This window comes from Cydia strobilella, chromosome 17 (assembly GCF_947568885.1).
Source record: "Cydia strobilella chromosome 17, ilCydStro3.1, whole genome shotgun sequence".
Taxonomy (NCBI): domain Eukaryota; kingdom Metazoa; phylum Arthropoda; class Insecta; order Lepidoptera; family Tortricidae; genus Cydia; species Cydia strobilella.
In genome coordinates, this window is record NC_086057.1 from 975475 (window position 1) to 1000369 (window position 24895).

The 24895-nt window shown below is 38.0% G+C and overlaps 1 protein-coding gene and 1 long non-coding RNA gene across 2 annotated transcripts in view; both read left to right on the forward strand.

Annotated features, from left to right (window-relative positions):
• The window catches only part of LOC134748840 (uncharacterized), a 707412-nt gene that overhangs the window by 644405 nt on the left and 38112 nt on the right, over positions 1-24895 (forward strand). The gene's annotated exons all lie outside the window — the stretch shown is intronic.
• LOC134748837 (acetylcholine receptor subunit alpha-like 1) overlaps positions 1-24895 on the forward strand; it is a 423890-nt gene that overhangs the window by 392708 nt on the left and 6287 nt on the right. The window contains exons 4-6 of the mRNA XM_063683647.1: positions 10191-10300; positions 22060-22240; positions 24281-24865. Coding sequence (XP_063539717.1) covers positions 10191-10300; positions 22060-22240; positions 24281-24865 — 876 coding nt within the window. The remainder of the gene's footprint in view (positions 1-10190; positions 10301-22059; positions 22241-24280; positions 24866-24895) is intronic.

A 24895-nucleotide genomic window follows, 5' to 3' on the forward strand; every position in this document is an offset into this window, starting at 1 on the left:
TATGGCATTACTGTTACTGGATTCTAATCAAATATTATTCTAGAGATTGATGTTTGCACTCTTCAGATACTCAATGGCCCTTTCACTGAGGTTCGCGAGGTCTTCGATCCGTCCGTTGAATTTGGTTAAAGGGCATTCTAGAACAATGTGTTCGACCGTCTGCTCAGGCCGCGTAGCCAACACGCCAATCGCTAACGCTCCGTAGCGATCGAAACGCAACTGTCACTGTCGCACTAATATGGAAGAGTGATAGAGAGACACAAAGCGTTTCGTTGTCGAAGCGATAGCGATTGTCACCTTGGCTAGGCCGGCAGGGTCACTAAGTCATATTAGTTAGCATTATATATGTGTATGGTGGACATGGAGCGATGGAGCGACGACCTGGTGAAGGTCGCGGGAATTCGGTGGTTGCGAGCGGCACAGGATCGGTCGGAGTGGCGAGCCTTGGGGGAGGCCTATGTCCAGCAGTGGACGTCTATCGGCTGACATGATGATGATGATGATGGTGAACAAAAATCGTATGTTAAAACATCGGTTGTGCTTGTATGTATACTTAGAACATAATAATTCGTGCTCGCAAAAAATGCAGAAAGATTATTAACTCGGCCAATGTCTTTAACATACACAGGCAAGAGGTTAAACACAATTAAGATGTTTAAACCCAGATCAACTAGATTCTGCCAAACCGGACCTTAAATGACCACTAAATACTCGGCTTGGGTAATCCTCGCAAGTTTAAATTACAGCCAACCCACCGTTTCCATTGACTGACAAACCCAAGACATTCATCTTCCCAGGGACCTCAAGTATCAAACCCCAAATAGATACCACACTCACTCAAACGCTCACAAAAGACGTCAAGAAAACAGGACCTCATAACCCCGTTTAAACCTTTGACAAATGGGAGGAAGGGCAAGCGAGAACCGGACGGCCCTTTCTGCACATGTCAACTCCCTGACTAATAGGTGTCGGCTATTTTGTTCACTTTTAGGGCTCCGATACCATCAAAGGGACTACAATGTCCCTCAAGATGTCTCAAAGGACGCATTCTGTATTAATGCCTTCACACTAAAGTCGAAATGTGGAGTTGGTGAAATGAATTTGACAGCAGCAAGCCGAATAGTCATGTTAAAAAGCGGATTAGAACAATTGGTTGTGATACTTGTGATTTGCAAGGTGCCAATTAGAATTTGAAAATTTAATCTTTTTACTTTACATTCATTTGAAGGCAAACTTTTTGAATTAGGTAAATAAAAAGTTACCTAAACCGTCATACTTGTTAAAGGGTTTTTAAGGGGTTTCTGTTTATGTTATGTTTTCGAAAAAATAGTTCAACGACGAGTATAAACGAGATATCCACAATTATTGAAAAGCGCGGTCAATACAAGAAAAACATCTTCGCTTCCGATTGTCGCAAAGAAATTCCAGCATTCATCACAGAGAATAGAATCACACAAAGTATCCGCATTAATCGAACTAAACAAACAACTGAAGACGTTCTGTTTATTTTGTTACAAGCAAATGTCGAAAAAATTCGACTATCGTCGGCCCAATAAACAAATCGTAAACTCCGCTTGGTCGATCATAATTTTTATTATTACGAGAACTTTTACGAGTAGATATGTGGACGTTAAAAAACTTGATCTCAGAAACATCGCTGAATAAATTCGGCGAGATTGAAATAGATAAAGTTTTCGGCACTAATCAATATGTTGTTAAGCGATTGTAAACGAAGCGTGCTTATGAATAACAAGAACTGAGTACATTAATATTCTTGAAGGATTAGTCGCCATGTAGATAATGCATAATTACGGCGGAAGCTCCTTGAAGATAAACGAGGCTTTAAATTCAGTAAATTAGGAACCAACTTAAGTCAAGATTAACTCAGATTAGTATGCGAGCCGTGAAGGAAATCGGGATGAGAAATTTTCAAGGTGTATTTATGGACATGGAAAATTGAGTTACGTTTTTTTTACAGCTAGGGAATAAATAGGGAATAAGTGTGTATTTGAGTAGTCACACTTATATTATAGGTAAGTTATTAATTTAAATAGATGTCATGTATTAAAGAAAAAGTAACCAAGCCCTCCGGTAGCTGAGACCGGAATCGAACCGGTGTCTTCAGCTTACTCGGTTAACGCCCTGGGTGCCTAGCGTCAAAGATAGATATAACTCCGTAATAGATGGATACAGTCTAAGGAAAAAACGTGCCTCGAAAATCACGAAAATGTGATTCTCGATCAGAGGGCGCCACTAGTTTTGGCCTACTCTCGTATAGAGGGCGTTGATGGTTTCGTTTGTTATTTATTATTTTAACGCATATCAGTGAAAGAACATGGGTCAAAATCATATAAAAATAATTAATGCTAATAAAAAATCATTTATCCATACATAAAATACATTTTAACGTATTTTTATAAATCTTCATTTTTAGTTTTAAAGTATGTCGATAGATGGCAGTGAATTTACAGCGGTTACAAAATTTACTATGACAGTACCGCTCTATCTTATTATATTCTCTTTGGTAGCGTAGACAAGATAAAAATCGTTAACGCTCCGTAGCGAACGGATCGCAATAATATGGAAGAGTGATAGAGAGAGATAACTACGCTATGCTAAGGAGCGTGAATGATTGGCATCTTGTCTACGCACCCTTACCACTAGGCTACCCGCGGCCACGCTTTCCCGGTTAACTACACTTCTTTACAAAATTAATTTTGTAGGTATAGGAATAATAAAAGTGTATATACTTATTATTTGTTTTGTCAAGTTTTTAGGATTGTGTACCCTAACTAAATTTAAAGGATTTGCGATTCAATCATAGGTACCGTCTTGTCGCAATATTTCAATTCCGTATTAAATATTAAATGTATTTTCTCCCTCATCACAAAACATGTCCAAATGATATTCCAATCCGGAAACAATATCTTACCTTTTGGCCCTTCTATTAATATTTATAAAGTGTAGGGTAGTTTCGGAAACGTGTACGAGGTCCGAACGAGGATGATTTATAACTGTTGTTGTTGTTGTAACTGGCTGTTAACAGCCACTGTGCCCTCGTGACTTATGCATCTTTCACTTTCACCACTGAAGCATACCTATAGCTCTAACGACTCCTCTCTGAACGGCCAATGAAGGCAAGCCAGAGCTGAGAGTCCTGCGGGTCCCCTCCAACTGACGAAGACACGCCAGAGAATCTCGGGAGCACTCGTTGTCACATGTCGTTACTCCCTAACAGCTCGGGCGGCAGCCTGCGGGCTTATTATTATTATTAACTGTCTTTCCATATCTCGGGACCATGGGGTCCCGGACCTTTGGGAGGCGTGCGTTGGGTTTGTCGAGAGATAAGTCTGAGGTAGCCAGTTCCCGGATTGCCGTTCAGCAGCAGGCCGCCGGCGTTATGACATTTTACACTTCCAACCTGGAGCATAGGTCCCGTTCTTGCCACTCCACTCTGGCCGGCCGGTGAAGGCAAGCACAAAGACGAGGGCCAGATGAAAGGGCCCTCTGGAATAGGGGTCCGCGGTGTCGCCACTCACCTTCAGCTCGCCACAAGCTGCCCCGCGGGGTTATTGTTATTAATTCCGCTAAAGCAGAGAGATCGTATTCGCTCAGCTCGGCACGGGTTATTTTATTTTGACTACACAATAACTCGATCCATTTTTAATGGCTTTGTTGAATTCGGTGGATTTCACAGGTCGTTTGTTTAGTTTGCACGCCCGAGTGCGTTGATTGATATCAATATTTCCTGTTAGCAAAAGAAAATAATCCAGCACGGGACCATTCGAACGTATTTTTTTTTATCTAAATTTATTTGATACTTATTAGTTATTTGCAGTCGATATATATTAGTCGTTTGCTCCATTTCATTGTTTAATTCAAGTGGGGATGCGAGAAAAACCAGAAATCATAGGTTATGCCAAAATTATTTTTAAGTCCCCAAGCTCGGTTCTCTATACAAACGTAGTTACGCTCTCATTTTAAAACGACTAGCTAGATTGCTTTGAAACTTTGTACTTACAATAGGATAAGGTATATCTAGGTCTGTAATTAGTTTATGTAGCTACAGATACAATAGTAAAAGTTATTATACAAAACTTGTTTTTGCTCTATTTCGTTTGTTTTATATACCAGAGCTATATGAACTAATTACAGACCTAGATATACCTCATGTCATTATATATGGAAAGTTTCATTACAATCCAACACGTAGTTTTAAAATGAGAACGAAACTCCGTTTGTATGGGAAGGTGAAATTCAGCCGAGCTTACCGGGGACTCTCAAGGAAACACTACAATAGCTACAATAGCAATAACAATCTTACACAAATTAACCTGGCCCAACAGTAAGCTCAATAAGGCTTGTATTTAGGGTACTAAACGATGATGATACAAAAATAGATAGATAAATGTAGATAACTACTAAAATACATAGAAAACATTAATTTGGTAGGTACTCAGAAAGTGATATCTGTAATGAGCACAAAAATAAATGCCCTTTCCAGGCTTTGAACCCAGAACTTACTCGTAGGGAGGGTTCCTACAGACTAGATCAGGAGGCGGTTTTTAATACTTTTTCCAGGATAATCCCCGTGTTAAAAGGTGTTTCATGGGTGTTATGTCTGATATTCCCACATGGAAAAACAAAAGTCAGGCAACACCGCCGCCCGAGTTGAGTTTGTTCAAAAATTGTATAATCCTCGTCCGCGTCGGAAAGCCTTTGTTTCCTGGCCGCATTCTTCCGTGGATTCTTGCAGAGGAACTTTTAAATATTTCTCAAACAATCCCCCGTATTTCTGTCTGTTCTTCGCTTTGTTGATTATATTTTTCTTTACATTTACATTGGGAGTTAACCATACTTAAGATTGTTCTTGTGAACAATAGTTGTTTTAATACCTACTAAACAGTACGTAATTGTTACAATTTTCTATTACTCTATAAGCTTTTAAATGTCTTTGGTCCCTATTCAACCCAAGCAGTACTTCAAACTATACTATTTTTTTCTTCCGAATATTTTATACGTTTAAATATATAAATAAATAAATAAATAAATATTATAGGACATTCTTACACAGATTGACCAAGTCCCACAGTAAGCTCAAGAAGGCTTGTGTTGTGGGTACTCAGACAACGATATATATAATATACAAATACATAAATACATAGAAAACACCCATGACTCAGGAACAAATATCTGTGCTCATCACACAAATAAATGCCCTTACCGGGATTCGAACCCAGGACCATCGGCTTCACAGGCAGGGTCACTACCCACTAGGCCAGACCGGTCGGTCGTCGGTGTTAATTATATAAAAAAATGTTAATATTCATGTGGAAAATGTATTCTAATGTAACTAAGTACTTAATATCGTTTGTTTTTGTAACTGTAAACATAAAACAAATAATGTAACAATAAGTTACATAAAAATTTCACATCATCTCACCACACCTATATAAATTAAAATCCATTAAATGGATAGGGCTGAAGGCTTCTTTGAAAAACATTACCTTCCACTTCTTGTCAGTCAGTTACTAAATAACAAACTCTCCCCAACCTTTCCGCGCATAAAAAATCTCATTCTACCAAAAGATACAGTTACTCTCGGCTTAACGTCGCCTGTATAGCAAAAAGGCAATGTTATAAAAACATAAAACCGACCCTAACATTGAAACTTTCTATTTCCCTCATACATAAATGACGTTAAAGAGCGGGCGGCCAGGAAATTGTCACACGAAGGCGGTCAATTGAAAAATCCTTGACGATTGTCAGACGCCGGGGAAAGAGAATTTTAATATTGCCCTTGGTTTTTTGTTGAAAAATTGCGGAGTTTTTCGTTTGATGAGTGACAATTTTCGATCTTTAGCGGTCGGGGTGACGCGCTTGGGCACTTTGGATGTCGTTATTTAATTCTTACATTAATGGGCACGGGACCAGTGAATTTGAATTGTGCATTAAATTGGTCTCCTTGTGAACAAATAAAAATTAACGGGATGACAGATGCGAACGAATAATCACGTGATCTTTTCCATAAGTAAGCGTACAATAAATGATGATTAGTCTTTGGTGTTTGATTGTCGATTCCCAAGTACATTAACATAATTATCCTACCGACTGCGCCATGTTAATGTACTTGGGAATCGACAATCAAACACCAGTTTCAGATCAAGACTAATCATCATTTATTGTACGCTTACCCACAACATACATGAATGTACATTAAGCAAAGTACCTACATTTACAATTACAATTAGTAAATATTATTGACTCAATTGGGTGGAAGGGGTTTTGCTTATAGCAGTTTATTTAGTTATTTGAGTTTGAGTTGCTGTTTTTGTTTGTGTCGAGTGTTCCAACGAAGCGTGAAATGTAGTTAGCCTATGATGAGCTTAGTTGCAGTAAATTGATTTATGTTTTTGTGACTCAGGTGACATAGCCTACATTAAATGTAGCATTCATGCACACTTGGTAACAACTGACGGTAACTACTAACTCGGTAACAACTAGCGGCGGTGTATGTTCATTGAGCTGACAACTGCGACGCGGCCGCCGGCGGCTTGCCCTCTAGTATTTATGCTCTGAGACTTAAACCAAGAATTTAAACAACATCACGTTAATGCAAAGCCAACATAAGGAAAAGGCCCTGCTATAACGAAATTAAATGAAATTCCTGACTTCATCAACACCATACGAAGACGGCTGAATTAAGACTGCGTAGACAAATTTAAATTGAGTTTTAGCAACAGCACTTCCATGTAACGTAGGCAAAGCTTGCCAAAATAATAATTGAGAGCGTGAGAGTGGGTTGCCGGTTGCTGGCAACTTTCGCTTGGAAAAGAGGTGATTCAATTTAGTTTTTGTACACTTTCGTGCTTGTTTTTAATTATAGTCGTTTATATTTTTATGTAGTAACTGTGGTACATAAATTGAAGTCGTACTAAAATTTAAAACATACATAGCCTAAATATTTAGATCAGTACGGTATCAATCACTATTATTTTTAAGTCGCTTTTGGCGACATGTTTCGAATTCGTCTGGAATCCGAATAATAGTGAGTGAAACCCTACTGATCTAAATATTTTGAAATGTCTCACGATAGTTGGCAGTGACCTGCTTACGAAGCAGGTCCAGGGTTTGAATCCTGGTAAGGGCATTTATTTTAGTGTTTATCACAAAAATTTGTTCGTCAGCTATGAATGTTTTAATGTATGTATATGTATTTATATTATAAATATATATTATACAATAAACAACACAAGCCTTACGGGCTATAACCGCGAAGATCGAAGCTCGCAAATTGCGGGCATCTTTTTCTGTTATTCTAATTACGCCTTCATTGGAGTAAAAGAGAAAGATCCCCGCAATTTGCGAATTTCGGTTTTCACGGTAGGCCCCCTGAGCTTACAGTGTGGAACTGATCGGTGTAAAATTGTCTTATAATATTATTTTAAATACTATAGTTAGAAGGACGCTTAACAAATAATGTAGTGTTAATGTTAGTTCAGAATCCAGTTGTTTATTTAGTAGTGTTTATGTTTATACACGTACACAACACACGAGATAATTGCATTAACATGGAGTTAGTCGTTGCATCAATCTTTGTCGAATCGACTACAAAATCCACACTTCGGCTGGACGAAGCAATATTCCTTCGGGAAATCACGGCGAAATTCCCTGAAGCGAGCTAAATTATTGCTTTTAAAATTAATAACACGGCATTGATTCTGGAAGTAGAACTTTAGTTTATAAGAGGCAAGAAAGGAGAGACTTAAGATTATATCCTTAGAAATCCAATTTAGATTGAGTATTTAATGACAATAAACTAATCAAATCAAAATCAAATCTTGATGGGTAATATTGGAATATCTTTATAATCCTTTTTTTTAAGTCTCATTTTCAACCATCTTCCTCTAGATTTGAAAGCGCTAGATGGAATTATGTTCAAACGGAGGCTTAAGAAAGTTTTTATAATATCAATTAAATCTTCGCAAGTTAACAGATAGGTATACCTATGTATATATAAGTACTTAAGTTTAAGCTTAGTTTTAGGACACGTAAGTTCCGTACCTAAAGGGTAAAAACGGGACCCTATTACTAAGAATTCACTGTCCGTCTCTCTGTCTGTCTGTCTGTCACCAGGCTGTATCTTATGAACTGTGATTGCTAGAGAGTTAAAACTTTCATAGATGGTGTATTTCTGTTGCCGCTATAACAACATCATCATCATCATCATCATCATTATCATATCAGCCTTCTATCGCCCACTGCTGAGCATAGGCCTCTCCTCGCGTACGCCACTTATCCCGATCCTGAGCCAATCTTATCCAGAAGTGACCCGCAGTCTTCCGAATGTCGTCCACCCAACGAGCCAACGGACGCCAGGCACTCCTTTCGTCTGAAAGCGGCCACCATTCCGTTAACATTTTGGCCCACCTGCCATCACTCTGTCTGGCAACATGTCCCGCCCAGCTCCATTTAAGTTTGGTAATGACGTATCCGACGTCTTGCACTTTGGTGCGGCGTCGGATCTCGGCATTCCTCACTCGGTCTTGAAGTTTATAACAACAAATACTAAAAAGTACGGAGCCCTTGGTGGGTGAGTCCGACTAGCACTTGTCCGGTTTTTAGGAACTCATTGGTGTGTTCATAACGTATACACTTTGGTATTAAACTGTAATATTGTTAACGTAATAAATTAAGCGGTAAGAGCGTGCGACTGCGACTGGTGCGACTTTCAATACGGAGGATGCGGTTTCAAACCCTCTGCTGGCTCGTGCCAAGGAACTCGGTTCTAGTTATGTACGGTATATCATTTGATATTTGCTAGTCGCTTTTCGGTGAAGGAAATCACCGTCAGGAAAGCAGACTAATCCCAATAAGGCATAGTTTCTCCTCTCGGCGTTAATATCAGATGGCAGTAGTGGCTTTCGTAAAACTCCCATGAGCTGTGACAAAAAGCCGGGACAACGCGAGGAAGATGATGATTGTTAATGTAATTAAATAAATAAATAAACTCCAACCTACGGTCGACCTCTGACCGGCGACCATGAGTTACGTTCTCCAAGTCCATACTTGAAGTCGCAATAGATGTATGGAGTCAAGGGTGAGAATGCAACTCATGCTAGCCAGGTCTGGTGCAGAAGACACGCCTTACCGTTCTGTTTGACCATTCTGAAAAACATTCTGCGCTAAGGTGCCAATCTGATGCCAACTTAAAAACACTTAAAAATAAAACCTAAGGCACTGATTCCCTTTTCGCTCTACGCCTGTTTCTATTGACACTCCGGAACTTTAATAAGACCCGCAATATCCGATGCCCGACCACGGCTCCTATTCCGTTCGTTAAAAAAAAAAAGATTCATTTGAGACTGAATTTAATCTTTGCACCGATAAAAAGGAATTCCAAATTTAATTCCTCGGGATTAATGTTACAGTGATGATTAAAAATAAAAATGAACAATAACGACTTTTTGTGGACTATTCTACTTGTTGCTTAAAAATTATAGCAGAAATTTCTATAAAAGCCATGATTGTTCACCGTTTTAATATCCAATTTAACCTAATTGAACTTAGTAGGTTTAGTAGGTAGTTTTTTGTTTACGCGCCTAAGCGCTGTCGTGTCCTAGTCGCTAACTTAACCTAACCTAACCTAACCAGGCTGACTCTTTCGTTTCGGATTATAGTAATTAAATAAACCTAGCTTACGGAGATAAAGTTTAAAACTATGCAGTTGTTTATGTGGATGAGTAGGTATTATTCCTGGAACATTTTAGAGAACATTACTAAGACAAAAGGGGACGACAAAGAAGTTTGAAATAATATCACCATTTATATCTTACTAATATTTATATGTCACTCCCTAAGGCCTTGGCAGAATAACAGCGTTGGAATTTGCCTCGTTTGCAAATAATTGCAACAATATTATGCTGAGACAGGAGTCCTGTCTCAGCATCTCAGGGCCTTTTCCCTACTGCACACATTGCTGGACCCGTGTGTACTTTTCTGTTTTTAATGTGTAAATAATTTTGCCTTTGTTTTTGTTATTTTTGCTGTTCTTATTTTTTTCTCTTTATCTTATTTATTTCATCGTATTGTCCTGTGCATGTGTGCTTTATGGAATAAATGTCTTTCTTCTTCTTCTTCTTTATTTATGTCTAAGTTTCATATTGTATTACTGTTTCATTTGTCTGCAGGAGTGGAACGACTACAAACTCAAGTGGAACCCGGAAGACTACGGCGACGTCAAAACTCTCCACGTGCCTTCTGAACACATATGGCTGCCAGACATCGTTCTTTACAACAAGTGAGTGCTATAAGTACACTTACGGCGCAATTCGGGAAATGAATTAGAGAGAATAAAAAAATGCGACGTGAGCGCCATCCAATATTAATTGGAGCGGCGTTTATAACCAACTGCCATAAGGTACCTTTACCCGTGGGACGTTACATATCTTTACTATTTCATATCTGGTGAATCTCTAATTAATTTCCCTAATCGCGCTGTTAAAGACCGTATCATTAATTATGGGTACAAAATACAATTTTACATTGTTTTTGGTACTATATTTTCATATTAAAATTACACAATAAGTGTTTAATTAGTGCTTTAATAAGGTACACATTTCGTCCTGGGAGCTCGACGTAAAGCATATGATTTATAGACAAAATTTACCCAATACTCCCGAGTAACAATAACGATTGTGGAGTAATACTACAAGAAAATTTACGGTTTACGAACAAGATACACATAAAAAAAATCGTACTATGTAAACAGCAATTACACATGATTCGTAAAGCGAAACATCTGGGCATAGTGTAATCATTTCCTTTAGTAAAAAAAAAGTTTTGTATCTGTTATACTTATAGTTACGACAACTCCGCGACTTTGGTGGTGAAGTTCGGATCTTAGTCTGAAGCTGCATTACTGTTGTTGCGAAGTCGTTTCTGCTGCCGCTATCTCAATTTCCTTGACATTATGAGTGACATTCGCCGCCGCGTTACTGCCGCCGATTATGACGTTCAAGCCGGTGTGCCTCAGGCGAACGGTGCTTTTCACTGGCGTACCGAATCTTAATGCAAATCTCTAAGCTCCGAAATTGCGGAAGGTTTTGAATATATAGTGGATTACGTTACATATCAGCTTGGTAGGAAACGAGGAGGCTGACCGGTTTGCGGCAGCTACTGCTTCTGAGGGAACTGAGATTGATGACGCTCCAAACTTCTCACAAGTCACAAGTACAACACTTTCTAATGGGATGTGTTCGGACTCGGAGACAAGACGGCGCAACTATTTGAAGCTCCTTATGCAGTAACTGATATTGGGATTTTTCACTCAATATTTATTTATTTATTTATTTTATTTTATTTATTAGGAAAACTTTCAGCTAAAGTAACAACATAGAAGTAATAACAAAGAAGCAGTGAGCCAATTACAAGCAATATTGGCGAAACCACTGTCTAAAACTGCGATATTCGTGTACAGTTTTTTTTATATCTAAGTGACACTGTAATGTAGAGGCCCAACGGAACCGACATGTCTCATTGATAAAGGCTTCTTTTAAATATGTAGATAAAAAAAACGGTCCACTCATTTTATCAACGAAATTGACAATACAGCGGCGGCATTATCACCGCCGCAGTGGTGTCACAACAGTAATGCAGCTGCAGTTGACAACCGAATGCCACCTTCGAACCAACAGACTAATATATATATATAAGTAAGTGCACGCATAAGCGAAACTACCATATGAAGATTGTGTTATTTTAAATACATTTAGTTTTAATATGCTCTAATCTCCAAAGAAACTCTAAACTTAAGAAAATACCAATAAACACTCATTAATAGTGAAGAGTTCGTGGCGACATCCAACTACAAACTAGCCCGTCGTTTCAAACTCCATTTTTTTCAATCACAGTTAACTTTCGTTGCGAAGACCCGCAAACTCGGAGTCTTATTGGATCTGGTCTTATTTCCTTGTTGGGAGACCCATTATTTCCCGTTATCCTGACAGCTCGATGAGTTTATCTCAAAAAGTTTAACCCTGAGTTGGCAAAAACTTATCGGCCGCGGCCGAAACGGGGAGTTATAGTTTTATTTGCTTGGAATTAAATTGGCTTAACGTACGTGCGCTGAAACTTACGATTATGTTTGATATCTTGCGACTAAACTTTAGATAGAAGAACGGTTTTCCATGATTTGAAATTAAGATTTGCCTATTATACCTTGGGTGATTTAGGAGCATACGAGTGTATTATGTTCACAGGATGATTCAGAAGAAGTGAGCAGAACACTACGCATGTACCACTATTTCGTACCAGTATAAGCTTCAAATCATTTCAGCATGGTGGTCTTATCTCCAACAACAGTCTTGCGGGTATTCAGCGCAGAGTAGTGCCCTACATGAGCGCCAAATTTCATTTAGATCCATGCAGCGCGCATGCAATAGTTCTTATATCCAAACATTTCAATTTTCACATATAATAATTATACTAGACTTATATTGACCGGGATATAGACCGTGATTACCTTTTGTGTTATTTGTGAGCTCCCGATATTTCGACGCAGTTACATGCATCATGTTCACGGGTGACTGAAGATAGCGGGTGGGTGTCAAAGTTGTGTAGACAGCGCTCTGTCTACCCTCATTCTTGCGCGTCGGCTGCGTTCACTTTCAACGTTACCAACGGTCGCATTCACACTTGTTGGTCCGGTCGCGTTCACACTCGTTGGTCTGTCCAAACACACTACACTCACGGTGTCACTACGCGTGTTTGATTCGGATATCACTGGTTTTTTACACAAACAAATCAAATATAAGTCTAGTGAAACTAACCGTGAATCATTCAAAACTCTAAATATACTAATTATGTTATTATTAGGTTAAAAAGTTTCCATCAAATTATCTCATATTACCGAAGTCTCCTAAAGTTACCCTGTTATATCATATATTATAATCCAACCTCAACATTCTAGCCTTAAATACCTCCCTTACCAAAACTAAATGCTTTCAACATTACTTATAGTATACCATACCAAGCTATCTCACGTTTAAACTTTGTATTTTCGCTACGTCACCCATTTCTATGCATTAGCCTCACCCTGTCTAATGGAAAGTAGACTTTATTCGAGGTGTGAAAAGGTTAAATGTCGTATGGCGTCTGTGTTGAGCCAGAATGCGCGGAGTCGCCCGAGCGGAAGAGGTGATAAGTGCATAGCGTAATCTAAATAGCATCAGTGCTAAACATGGCTGGAAACAAGGTTTTATTACGGTGAAGGTTTCTGGGGCACAATAACGGCACTGACCTGGTGTTTTGACTGAAGGATTACACGCGACAACGCGATGAGAATTAAGACGAGATATATATAAAACTATGTATTTCTAATCTTATAAATGCGAAAGTAACTGTTTGCCTGTCTATCTGTATGCCTGTCTGTTACCTCTTCACGCTCACGTCTCACAAAAAAGTCGCGCGCAGAAGCTAGTAGATTATAACATTGGACGATTTCCACCAGATATGCTGAGTGTTAAATAATGCGGCTTCCAAACGAGAGGTGAATTCACATTCTGGCACTTATACTGGTATGTGGTGGTGGTGTGGTGACTGTGGTGAGTTTCATGGAAATTACGAGTACCGTACGAATTACATTTGAAATTTAGCTGTCATCTGCTTTAGGTAAAACAAAACGTTGAGAATAACCGGCGTACAATACACGTGCGAAGAAATTCAAAGGTATATGTGCGGTTCCAAAGTCACACACATAAATATGCGTCAGCCAGCTACAGAGATAGTTAACCCCCCTTTAAACAAACGTATCAGAGAGGGTGAGGTATCTCTGTAGCTGACTGCACAGATGAGTTTCCATTGAACATCGACAACCGACACAGGATGTTTTATTAATACATAAACGCAATAATCCTGATTGAAAGCAGTATGGACGCTTGCAACTTCAGGAATATCACAAATGCGCTGCCTACCTTTGTTTGAGAGCGGTTCTCATATTAAATATTCGCGTTTTCTTCGTGCCATTCCTAACGCAATATCCTTGGCCGTCTTCGTGGTGTTAAGGAAAACAAAGCTTCATAAACAAAATACATCCCGTTAACGCAACATATTAGCACTAAAACAGCTTAACCAACCAGTTTGACGCTTTCGCCGAGTCGTAAAATAGCTTTAAAATGTGGATAGATAAGGTGGAATGTCCTTTAAAATGTGTCCTCGGGCGTGAACTATGCAGAATGGCTTCCTCTGTAGTGGCGCGTTTTATTTAGAGATAGTATGAAACGTTTTAGTGCACCTGTGACATGGCTGAGAGCTCTTGGTTTTTACTTCATATTTAATATTTGACTGGCGTGTTAAACTATTTTTCGCTGTTGTAATTGGTTACAATGTATAGAGCTTAGGTTGTGCCGTCGGGAGCTTAACCATTTTTTTAAATTAAATATTTATCGTCTCTATATTTTTTTACTTAGCCCATTTAAATGCTACGTTCACCTTTCATTAAATGAGGCTCGGCTGATTTATTTCTATGTTACTCGTAATAGTGACAAAACTCTCCTGCCAAATCGTTAGGTGACATTCAAAACTCACTAATTGCAAAAAGGAACAAAACTTAACCTTATGGTAATAGCACGGTTTATTATCGCTCTGTGATCTCTTGTGATGATAATTCTAATTAGTGAGTTTAGATTGTGTTGTAAATGCAAGTTTCTGACCTTGAAAACTATCCGAATCATTGTGAAATACTTGGAAAACCATGTTTTTAGGGTGCCGTAACCAAAGGCGGTACCCTATTACTATGACTCCGCTGTCTGTCTGTCCGTCTGTCACCAGGCTGTATCTCATGAACCGTGATAGAATCACATGAAATTTTCACAGATGATGTATTTCTCTTGCCGCTATAACAACAAATACTAAAAACAGAATAAAATAAATATTTTAGTGGGGCTCCCATACAACAAACTTGATTTTTTGTCGTTTTTTGCGTGGTGTCAAACATATAACACCCCTCTTTTTGCGTGGAGGGTTAAAAGCTGGCGTCCCTTCTGTGAATCTTATCAAACAACATTGTTTATAGATACCTTAAACTGGGGTTTCTTAGATTCATGGGGTAACATTGGTCATCGATTTTAAAACTATAAAGAATTCGTTTCTGAATGCTGTTATCATCTATTTCTGTTAAGCATGCCAACCATATTATAAAATGTTTGTTCGCGTTCAAAAATCAACTCCCTATTCCTCAAAAATCGATGATCAATGTTACCCCGAGAATCAAAGTAACCCCATTTTACGGTATTACATTACTGTATTTCTTGTTATATAACATTTAAAACTTTCGCGGTTTAAACACATATCAAATCACATTTAGAAACGGGTCTATCGCGAATTTATTTTGTTACCTTTATTTACCGACGTTTCGACACAGGTTTCACTGGTCGTGGTCGCGGCTAACCAAATAAATTCGCGATAGACCCGTTTCTAAATGTGATTTAATATGTATTTCTTGTTGTCAAAGCAAAGTTAGTTAATGACAAAGCAATTCCTAACCTCTTCATCATTCCCAGCCTTCAGCTTAAAAGCTAGCCTAAAGTCTGCACCTGCCCTTAAAAGCCTTTTTCTCCGATATTAAGTTTATTTTTAATGCTTCACCTAATGGATGACAGCGTGACCCAAATTTCTCGAGACAATTTTCGTTGTTTAATAATGTGGTAGCTTCAGCGGCTTTTAGGAGTCAAGTGAAGTATACACAAAAATGTTATCGGATTTTTGGAAAACTCTGTAAATGTAATACCGAGTCTAAATAATCGAGTTGAACTTAATGTACAGGCAGCAAAGCTATATTATATTATATAGATTGGCACCGCTGTATACATATTTGTATGCAGGGGTATGTGCAGGTATCGGCGGCCGAGCCTGCTGGCGGTGCTGGCCGAGCCGCTCGCCCGAACGCATTTCCTTCGCCAGGCCCCCTTTACGCGCGCATTTCGGACCCTTAATCGAGAAGCGATCGAGTTAGATTTGTTCTCTTATTCTCTGAACGAATTCACAAGGGCTACGCTATAGGTATTGTGCTACTGTAATCTGTAAGTTAATGTTATGTTAAACTGACTTAATCGAAGTAAGATTAATACGATTCCGATAATTAAATTGCTTAACAGCAATTATTTTATTCATCTTAAGGGCGTTTTAAATGTTCCGCGAAGTTAAAATACGCGCAGTATTTGCTAAGTGGGGATGAATCTTACAATCAATTTGCGTTTCGAGATACCGATACACAACCAGTACGAATAAGCAGATGGGCCTGCCCCGATTTTTGATATTTCATCATCATTATCATTGTTTATTCAAGAACAATATTAAATTGTGCTTGAAATCTTAAAACTAGGCACATGCACACAAAAAATATTACAAAAACAAACATCATAGCCACCAAAAAAAAATTAATAATACTTAATCAAATAAATAAAAAAATAAAATAAAAAGTAGAAGTTTCCAAAATTATATAAACATGAATTAATCAGGCGGGGTGGCCTAGGGGTTCATGGCGTTAGCCGCGATAGCTAAAGACGCCGGTTCGAATCCGGCCTTCACCACTGGAGGGCTTCGTCACTTTTTCTTTAATATATGACATCTATTACAGTTTTTAATGAATTAATCAATTATAAATAATAAAGAAAAATGTCAACAATTAAAAAATAAAAATAATTAAATTAAATGTGTTACATGTCAGAATAAGAAAAGAAATTAAGAACAAAATGTCAACGTTACAACTAAAAAGTAAATAAAAAAAATTTAAAATATATATACCTATTAACATTTTATTATACAATTGAAAGAAAAATACATACAAATTAACTAATTGAAGTAGGTATATTAATTCCCTATGTCACAATGAAAAATATTTGCGGCAGTATTGCAGTCGGCAGCAATGTCGCGCCACATTACTGCTGCAGTAACGCTGGTGTAGTCTGAATCCGAAGGGTACGGTTATGTTCGAGTTTAAACTGTGTAATACTATTATGTTTTTATTTGATATGTATTATTATTACCTATATGTTTTTGTTTGTGATTTATTAACTAAAATAATTTAGTCACAATTTAGTTCATATCAAATAAAAACATAATAGTATGTCTCACGACAGTTTAAATTCGAACACAGACAAATAAAACACACAGTACCTAAACTCTATAAAAATAAAATAAGTCAATTTAAAAATGTAGGAAAAGGTAAAAGAGTGGTAAAAATTAACCCCCTTATTGACAAAATTTTACGTTCCTGATTTAGTTAAATTATGTTTTATCCCTTTCTTACAAATACATAAGTCAAAATGTCAGCGATTTATAGTTAATTTAGGCCAGTAATGCGTTTATATGAATAACGCCATAAATGCTTATAGGTAATGATCACTCCTCCACCTCCACTCCCTGTATTTATAACTTCATTAAAGCAGTAATTCAACTAAATCCGCGTTTCAAACTTTTTCTTTTTTATCTTGTATGCTTCGACGTTATCTTCTTCTTCTCTAATTAGTTCGATTAGCTGTAGATTATCATCATTTTGAAATCATCTGCCTGTCGAGCAGGATATTTACGACCTGTCTTTTCCCATTCAGCCTGTCACTTTTGCTATTCCATGTAGAAATATTGATACTTTCCGACGGCACATCAATACCCATTACCAACCGATGGTGAAGTTGTCATTAATTTTATGCCGATTTTTTCAACGAAAAATTTCGCGACATGTCACACGGATACGCGTTCTTGAGACACGATATTGATTGGATCAAGCGCCGAAATGGAATTCCGAACGAATTCCTGTATTTTGAATTGCAAATAAATAATGTATTCTCCAGATATATGCAAATTTTATTTTTTTACGGGTACCTACGGGTGATTTTAGGGGAAAATCCGTGTAGCCATTGTGTTCATAATTTTGTTCGGTACGAGTAGGCACTGCTTTAGAATTAAATTTTAATTACAATTTTTTATTTTTATTTTTACACAACCCTTGACAAATGTGTAGTTGGTATATTTTTAAACGCTTTTATGAAAGAATTATAAATGTTACTTTTGTCTGTGTGTCGTTGAATATTACCAACACTGATTTTTTATATAAAAAAATATGTTCAAAAAAGATAAATGAAATGTAATGAAATAAAAGCATTTATTTCGGATATATTGAGTCGAATTTCAATTGAAGAAAAAATTACGAGACAAAAGACTTTGTCTAAATGAAATCCCATTGAAACAGAGTTTACATCATAATACACACACACATAATACATACATTGGGTCGAGGTTATAATGCTCCATCTGCGATTAAGGGCTAAAGTCAGTAGATCAAGCCGGGACAGGAACACGGCTTAGCCTGATTCATCGTCGCTGGACATTGTGTTCGACCACTAACCATTTATATTGAAGTAATTGGTACTTCAGGAGCCTAATTCAGATTTTATAGACCGCGGGCCAGGAACAGATTTCCATGACCAATCGCCTCCCGGGCGAAAACTCGTATAGTGGTTAACGGCTATGTATGATGAACCCTCGTGAACGTCAGCTGCCGCTCCGTTGGTGGGTTAAGGAATTTGCTGCCAGCAAATAGTCTATAATAAAAATTTAGTCATCGCCTCCCGCTTGATACTTCACATGATAGTTTAGATGCTATTGTAAATAAACAAAATCGTCAGCCGATTGTATCGCTGTCGAATGACCGTCAGCTGGTCACATGAACATGTAAAATGAAATATATTTTTTTCAGTCATCGGCGTCATCGCCCCCCGTTTGATACTTTGTCAGATGATAGTTTAGATGCTATTGTTAATAAAACAAATCGTCAGCTGGTTGTATCGCGGTGGAAAGACTGTGTTACGCGTTTCGGTGGCTGCCATTTCTCAACACACCAACGGAGCGGCAGCTGACGTTCACGAGGGTTCATCATACATAGTCGTTAACCGCTATAAGAGTTTTCGCCCGGGATGCGATGACTGACGAAATTTGCGCCAGGCTCGCGGTCCACAACCATTTGTTACGGTGATCTTATTTTGATACAACCTTGAAAATCGCTCACGCTGATTGGTGCGTACGAAATGAAGTGAAAGTCGTGCATAAGTTGCACGACGATCACCAAGGTCGTATCGAAACCAATTCAAAACTGTAACAAATTGTTAGATTAGAATCGAGTTTAGGAACACGGCCTGATTCGAACTATAAGATAGGATCAGATACGTCAGTGTAAAAAGTGTCGTTTTTGTTTGAGGAAAGGTCCCTTTTGACGTACCGTCAACCGAGGTGAATAGGGACAAAACATAAAATGTGATTTACCTGACAATATCTAAAAAAATACCCACACAAACAGTATCATTCGATTGAAAATAAGAGTAGATTTTGTATGATACAATTTGTGTTAGATAATTAAGAAACTGTCAGGTAAATCACATTTTAAGTTTTGTCTCTATTCCCCCCAGCCATCCCTATTCACCCCGGTAAACGGTATCTTCTTAAAATTCGAATCATAATAATTTATTTGTCGCAAACCATGGTATAACAGGCCGTGATTCATCGACGCTGGACATTGTGTTCGACCACTAATCCTTTATATTGAAGTACCCATTGTCCTAACTGTCCTAATAATAATAACAACAACGACTAAGCGATAGCGATGGGTTCCATTAATATTATTTAAACAGCGCGACTAAAACAGCAAGTGTTGTAAGCTTTTACACACGTTTAGTTTCACTCCGTATACGAGTGTCATCGTGCAAACCAGTTTTTAGAAAAAACGTGTTATCCTTAGTTTTCTAAAATGCCTTGGTAAAAACGTGTTATCACTAGTTAAAACAGGTTTTAGAAATGGAATGGAATATTTTAGCCTAAATTTTCAATTAAATTAAATTTATTTATATAAAAGACAACAATGGCCCATAATGGTTAGTAACAATTAAGATTAAAAATTGAGTGTTAGTCGAACAAAAAATAGAAAGAGACAAACAAAAACAGACAGCACTAAATAACACTAACATTAACAATTTTGTGCCTATGGGAAAACTAATTCTAACGATCAAAAATTTTTTTCAGTAAAAGTTAAATTCTAAAGTCAATATTGATGATCTTTTTTTGGCTGGAAGGACCTTTGGGAGGTGCCTGGGAGTTAAGGAGTCTTGGGTCAAAATTGTAATCATCAAACCAAACAAACAGTGTCAGGTAGATAGACTAAGTTTTTCGTGGCTGTGTAAGCCAATTGTGGCTGTGGAGCGACTAAGACGACCGCAAGCACAGTGTAAAAAGTAACAGTAGACCTGATGTTAGCGTAAATGCCGACACCGCGCAAGAACACAGTAGAGTTGTCACTTTTACATAACTGCCCAAGACTTACACTTGACTTACTATAAGACATGCTAACTCTGTGAGTAGTACCGAGCTACTAACAATGGCGATGTATGCAGCTCGGGTGCGCGCGATCCACCCCTCGCCCGCGCACCCCGCCCTGTCTAGACGGCTTCGTCGAATGACTGTATTGTTTTATAGACTGTGCCGCAAACTGGCAGGTGAATTGTGTACAAATTTTACTCCTCAAGAAATCGGCCTATACTGTCCCTCCAGCATGAATCTTAGTGCAACTTTAAGCGAGGTTTAGACTAGCAAGAACTTGCATGCAATTTACGTTACATTGCCGACTACTTAGGCAAACTGGATTAAAAATGTTTATCAGATACCGCAATGTAATGAGAATTGCATGCAAGTTAAACCTCGCTTAAAGACATCGCCATAGACACGGAATCATTGCAAGTTCAGTCCGCAGATCCAACCCCGGTTGAATTGCGGAATTAATTAAAACTTGACATTCTTGAGCAAAATTGCAATTACGAGTCCCAGATTTAAGCCTTTTTAAATTGTATGAGCCATTAATTGCATTGCAGCTCAAGATGGAGTAAAGTCTGCTCGTATTTCTCAGGAATTCTTAAGTGTTGTTTTGTTATTTGACTACGGCAGTCGAAAGGGGTCATGTTTTTGCGTATGTATTGTATGGGTACCTATATTTGTGTCACCTGTTCTACTGTAGCATCTAAATGTACTGTTCGGATTCAGACTACATCACCAGCATTACTGCAACAGTGCAGTACAGTCGGCAGCAGGCAATTTTGCGCTGCAATACTGCTCTGTATACTTCGTTTTAGATTGAAAATGAAAAAATGAAAATGATTTATTTAGTATCTTAATGAAATTACAAATTCTCATCTGGTGCCTCTTTTTAAGTATTATAAAAAATACTTGGGTTAAGAGAACACCGTTCTTCCACATGTTGTCGCTTAAAGTAAAACGTAAGGTTGAGGAAAACTTGACAATTTAAAAGTGCTTGTTGTTTTGACTTTGACTTTGTTATTTTTAGCATTAAAAAAAAGGTGAACAATCTTGACATGTCTTTTTATTGATAATTATTGAAATACGATTATAAAAATTTAGTTTATTTTATGAAATAAAACTATGAAAACGGATTATATCGCGTATATTGAATTTATAATACATTTTTTTATCGCGTATATATATATATCTTTACTTGAAAAATAATTATAGTGTATAACTAGCCTTATGAACCGATTTTGCATGTACAACCAGCCTTAAAGTTTGTAGTCTATGATTGTTCATTATTTTAGTATGTGGGTATTTTTGCATTTTGTAATTTTTCCTCAGTCACCCGTTGACCACGAACGCTGTAAAGAGTTCGAAACGTCGGGATGTATTATAAATTCAATATACGCGATATAATCCGTTTTCATAGTTTTATTTCATGAGTAACTATCGCGGTAACCGAAGACAATATTAGTTTATTTTAGTTATAAAAGCAAAATAATAATGGTATATGGTAAAAAGGCACGTCAAGATTGTTTATTTTTTTTTCTAATGCAAAAAAAAACGAACTATGATAATGCTTGTGTATTCTGAATCCGGACGCTACCTTAACTATTCCGCCTTTTATAATATCACTGCGTCAGTTGTTTTCATTGTACTACTCTTGATAACATGATCCATCGAATCAACTTTTAATCGTTTCATTTTTGCCCACAGCGCGGACGGTAACTACGAAGTGACGATAATGACGAAAGCCATCCTACACTACGACGGCAAAGTGATATGGAAGCCGCCGGCCATCTACAAGTCCTTCTGCGAGATCGACGTGGAGTACTTCCCCTTTGACGAGCAGACTTGCTTCATGAAGTTCGGCAGTTGGAGCTACGATGGTTATACGGTAAGAGCGAACCCCCAGCTTTATCATCGTCATTATCATTTTAGCCTCCTGTTGTCCAGTGCTGCGCATAGGTCGCTCTTTTTGTATGCTAGGGTGGGTCGAAAAATAAAAATATTTATTAACGATTTCTAATAGTGCGGGATTGGTGATGCTGACAAAAACAAACACCAGATTTTTTTTGAAGAGGTCTTCTACCCGCGTATTGCGTTAACAATTTTCGAAAATCTCCAAAAACGTAGTTTCGAAAATAGGTGTCAAAATCAGTTTTAAATAGCAATCTAAAATAGTAATACTGTGAGCCAATATGGATTTTAACGCTTTATTACCGTTTTGTAAGGTAATTTCACAAGCACGTATCCTATGTGTTTTTGAATAAATATACTTTTTATAACATGTACGTTGCATTTTATAGAATTATACACCTTTTTGTGGAAAAAAAAAAGTGTTATCTCAGATATTAGGGAAATTCTGAAATTTTCGAAATTTTAGTCGTTGCGCGGGTAGACACAAAAGCCTTACAATTTTTTTACTTGAATTTTGAACCTTTAAGTGTGGGTAACTTTTTATCACTATTAGAAAAAAAAAATACCCCATACAAAAGCGTCCCACCCTAGTGTATGCCGCTTATCACTGTCCAGCCGTGTCAGCATGGTTGCATTTTTATCACCTGTCACTATGCCTGTTAGAACGTGACAGGCATGGTGACAGGCGATAAAAATGCTACCGTGCTAAGCCCGCTGGGCTATTTATTTAGTCTACCATCCTAAAGGTGGAGGTGTCCATAGGCTACGGTTATTTCTAACCATTGGGCGATTCGTCTGCCTGTTTGCCTCCGTGTGGAATCCGCTTGTGTTTTACAATGCCTTCTGGTTGATTGACGTACAGTAGGTACGTTTCTTTTTACTAGCAGACCTGCTTTTTCAAATTCGACCTAGTATTTATGATTCTTATACAGGCATTGTATAGGTAGGCACTGTAGATGAAGTTTACGGTATGTATAAAATCGAAATCATAACAAAGATTAGACTTTTCCAAGTGTCGGTCGCAAAAGTTTGAAACAGTACATGAATGAAAGTTACAAACAATAAAAAATATCCCGTGAGCTATCTCACAAAACTTGACAGAGTCATTTAAAAGTTTTATAAAACCGCCAAAGCTCTATACTGTAAAAGTTCATAATAAACTCGTACCAAAACAAGATTGAGCCTCATAAAGTACGACCAATACTCTGTCAAGTGTTATATTTATCGGGCAATAAATAATACGGACAATGAGATATGCCTCTCGATGAGAGAGGAAGTAATAAAAAGTTTCCAATGGAGTTTACAGCGCTAGGCCGAAGACGGCCATCTATCGGGAGGGAAAGCCAATAAATCTGAGGTTCCGACTAGCTCATAAATAAGACTCAGGCTCACATTCGCGCCTTCGTGTGTTAGAGATTTTGTTCCGATCTTATCAGCGCATATCTGGGCCTCTGTTCCCATTAGTGTCACAAGCGCTAGCGAGTTAAATTTTGTAACAAACCAATGTAATGACACCTGGCTATCCATAAGAATTTGAGAGAACTAATACTGGTTTAACTGGTCCTTAGTTTTACCTTTGCTCTGTTCGCGTTTGGAATGAAATCTCTGATCTCTGTTACACTTTGGAGGCAATAAAATGTCTGGAAGAAAATTAGCGCCTCTCAGTAAAATCTTTTAAGATAATGGCTGATAATAGCCAATGACCGTGAGCGCTCGGTTTCTGCGCTCTTTCTGTTTGGGATGGTGTGAATGCGAAGCACTGTTGTGAAAATTGTATGGCCGGCCATCATGTATTTAGAAAGATGATTTTTTTGTATTTAAAAAAAATCAACAATAAAAAAAGAGAGATACGTTTTAATTAATTAATAAATCGGAGTGAGTACTTAAAATAGACATAACATATGAGTACCTATAACTGTTTGTATACTTTTTATATAGTAATTATCTACACCCTTTGTCTTGTAAAAGTATGCATAATTGTAAACACATTATTTACATATCGTTTATTCTCTTCCAGGTGGATTTGAGGCATCTGAAGCAAACGCCAGACTCCGACGCGATAGGAATGGGCATCGACCTGTCAGAATACTATATATCCGTGGAGTGGGACATCATGCGAGTGCCGGCCACCAGAAACGAGAAGTTCTACTCCTGCTGCGAGGAGCCTTACCCCGACATCATATTCAACCTAACCCTAAGAAGAAAAACCCTCTTCTACACGGTCAATCTCATCATCCCATGCGTTGGGATCTCGTTCCTCTCAGTCCTGGTCTTCTATCTACCTTCGGACTCCGGAGAAAAGATCTCACTCTGCATATCTATCCTTCTCTCCTTGACCGTGTTCTTCTTACTGCTAGCAGAAATTATCCCCCCCACCTCACTCACTGTCCCACTTTTAGGAAAATATTTATTGTTCACTATGATGTTAGTCACATTATCAGTAGTGGTCACTATCGTGGTGCTGAACGTTAACTTTAGGTCCCCGGTCACCCATCATATGGCACCTTGGGTCCGGAAGGTCTTTATAGATTTTTTACCAAAAATATTATGCATACAAAGGCCGGAGAAGCCAGAAGACGACGATAACGATAAGCCGACTGAGGTAAGAATTATGATATCCCGTCACAACGTG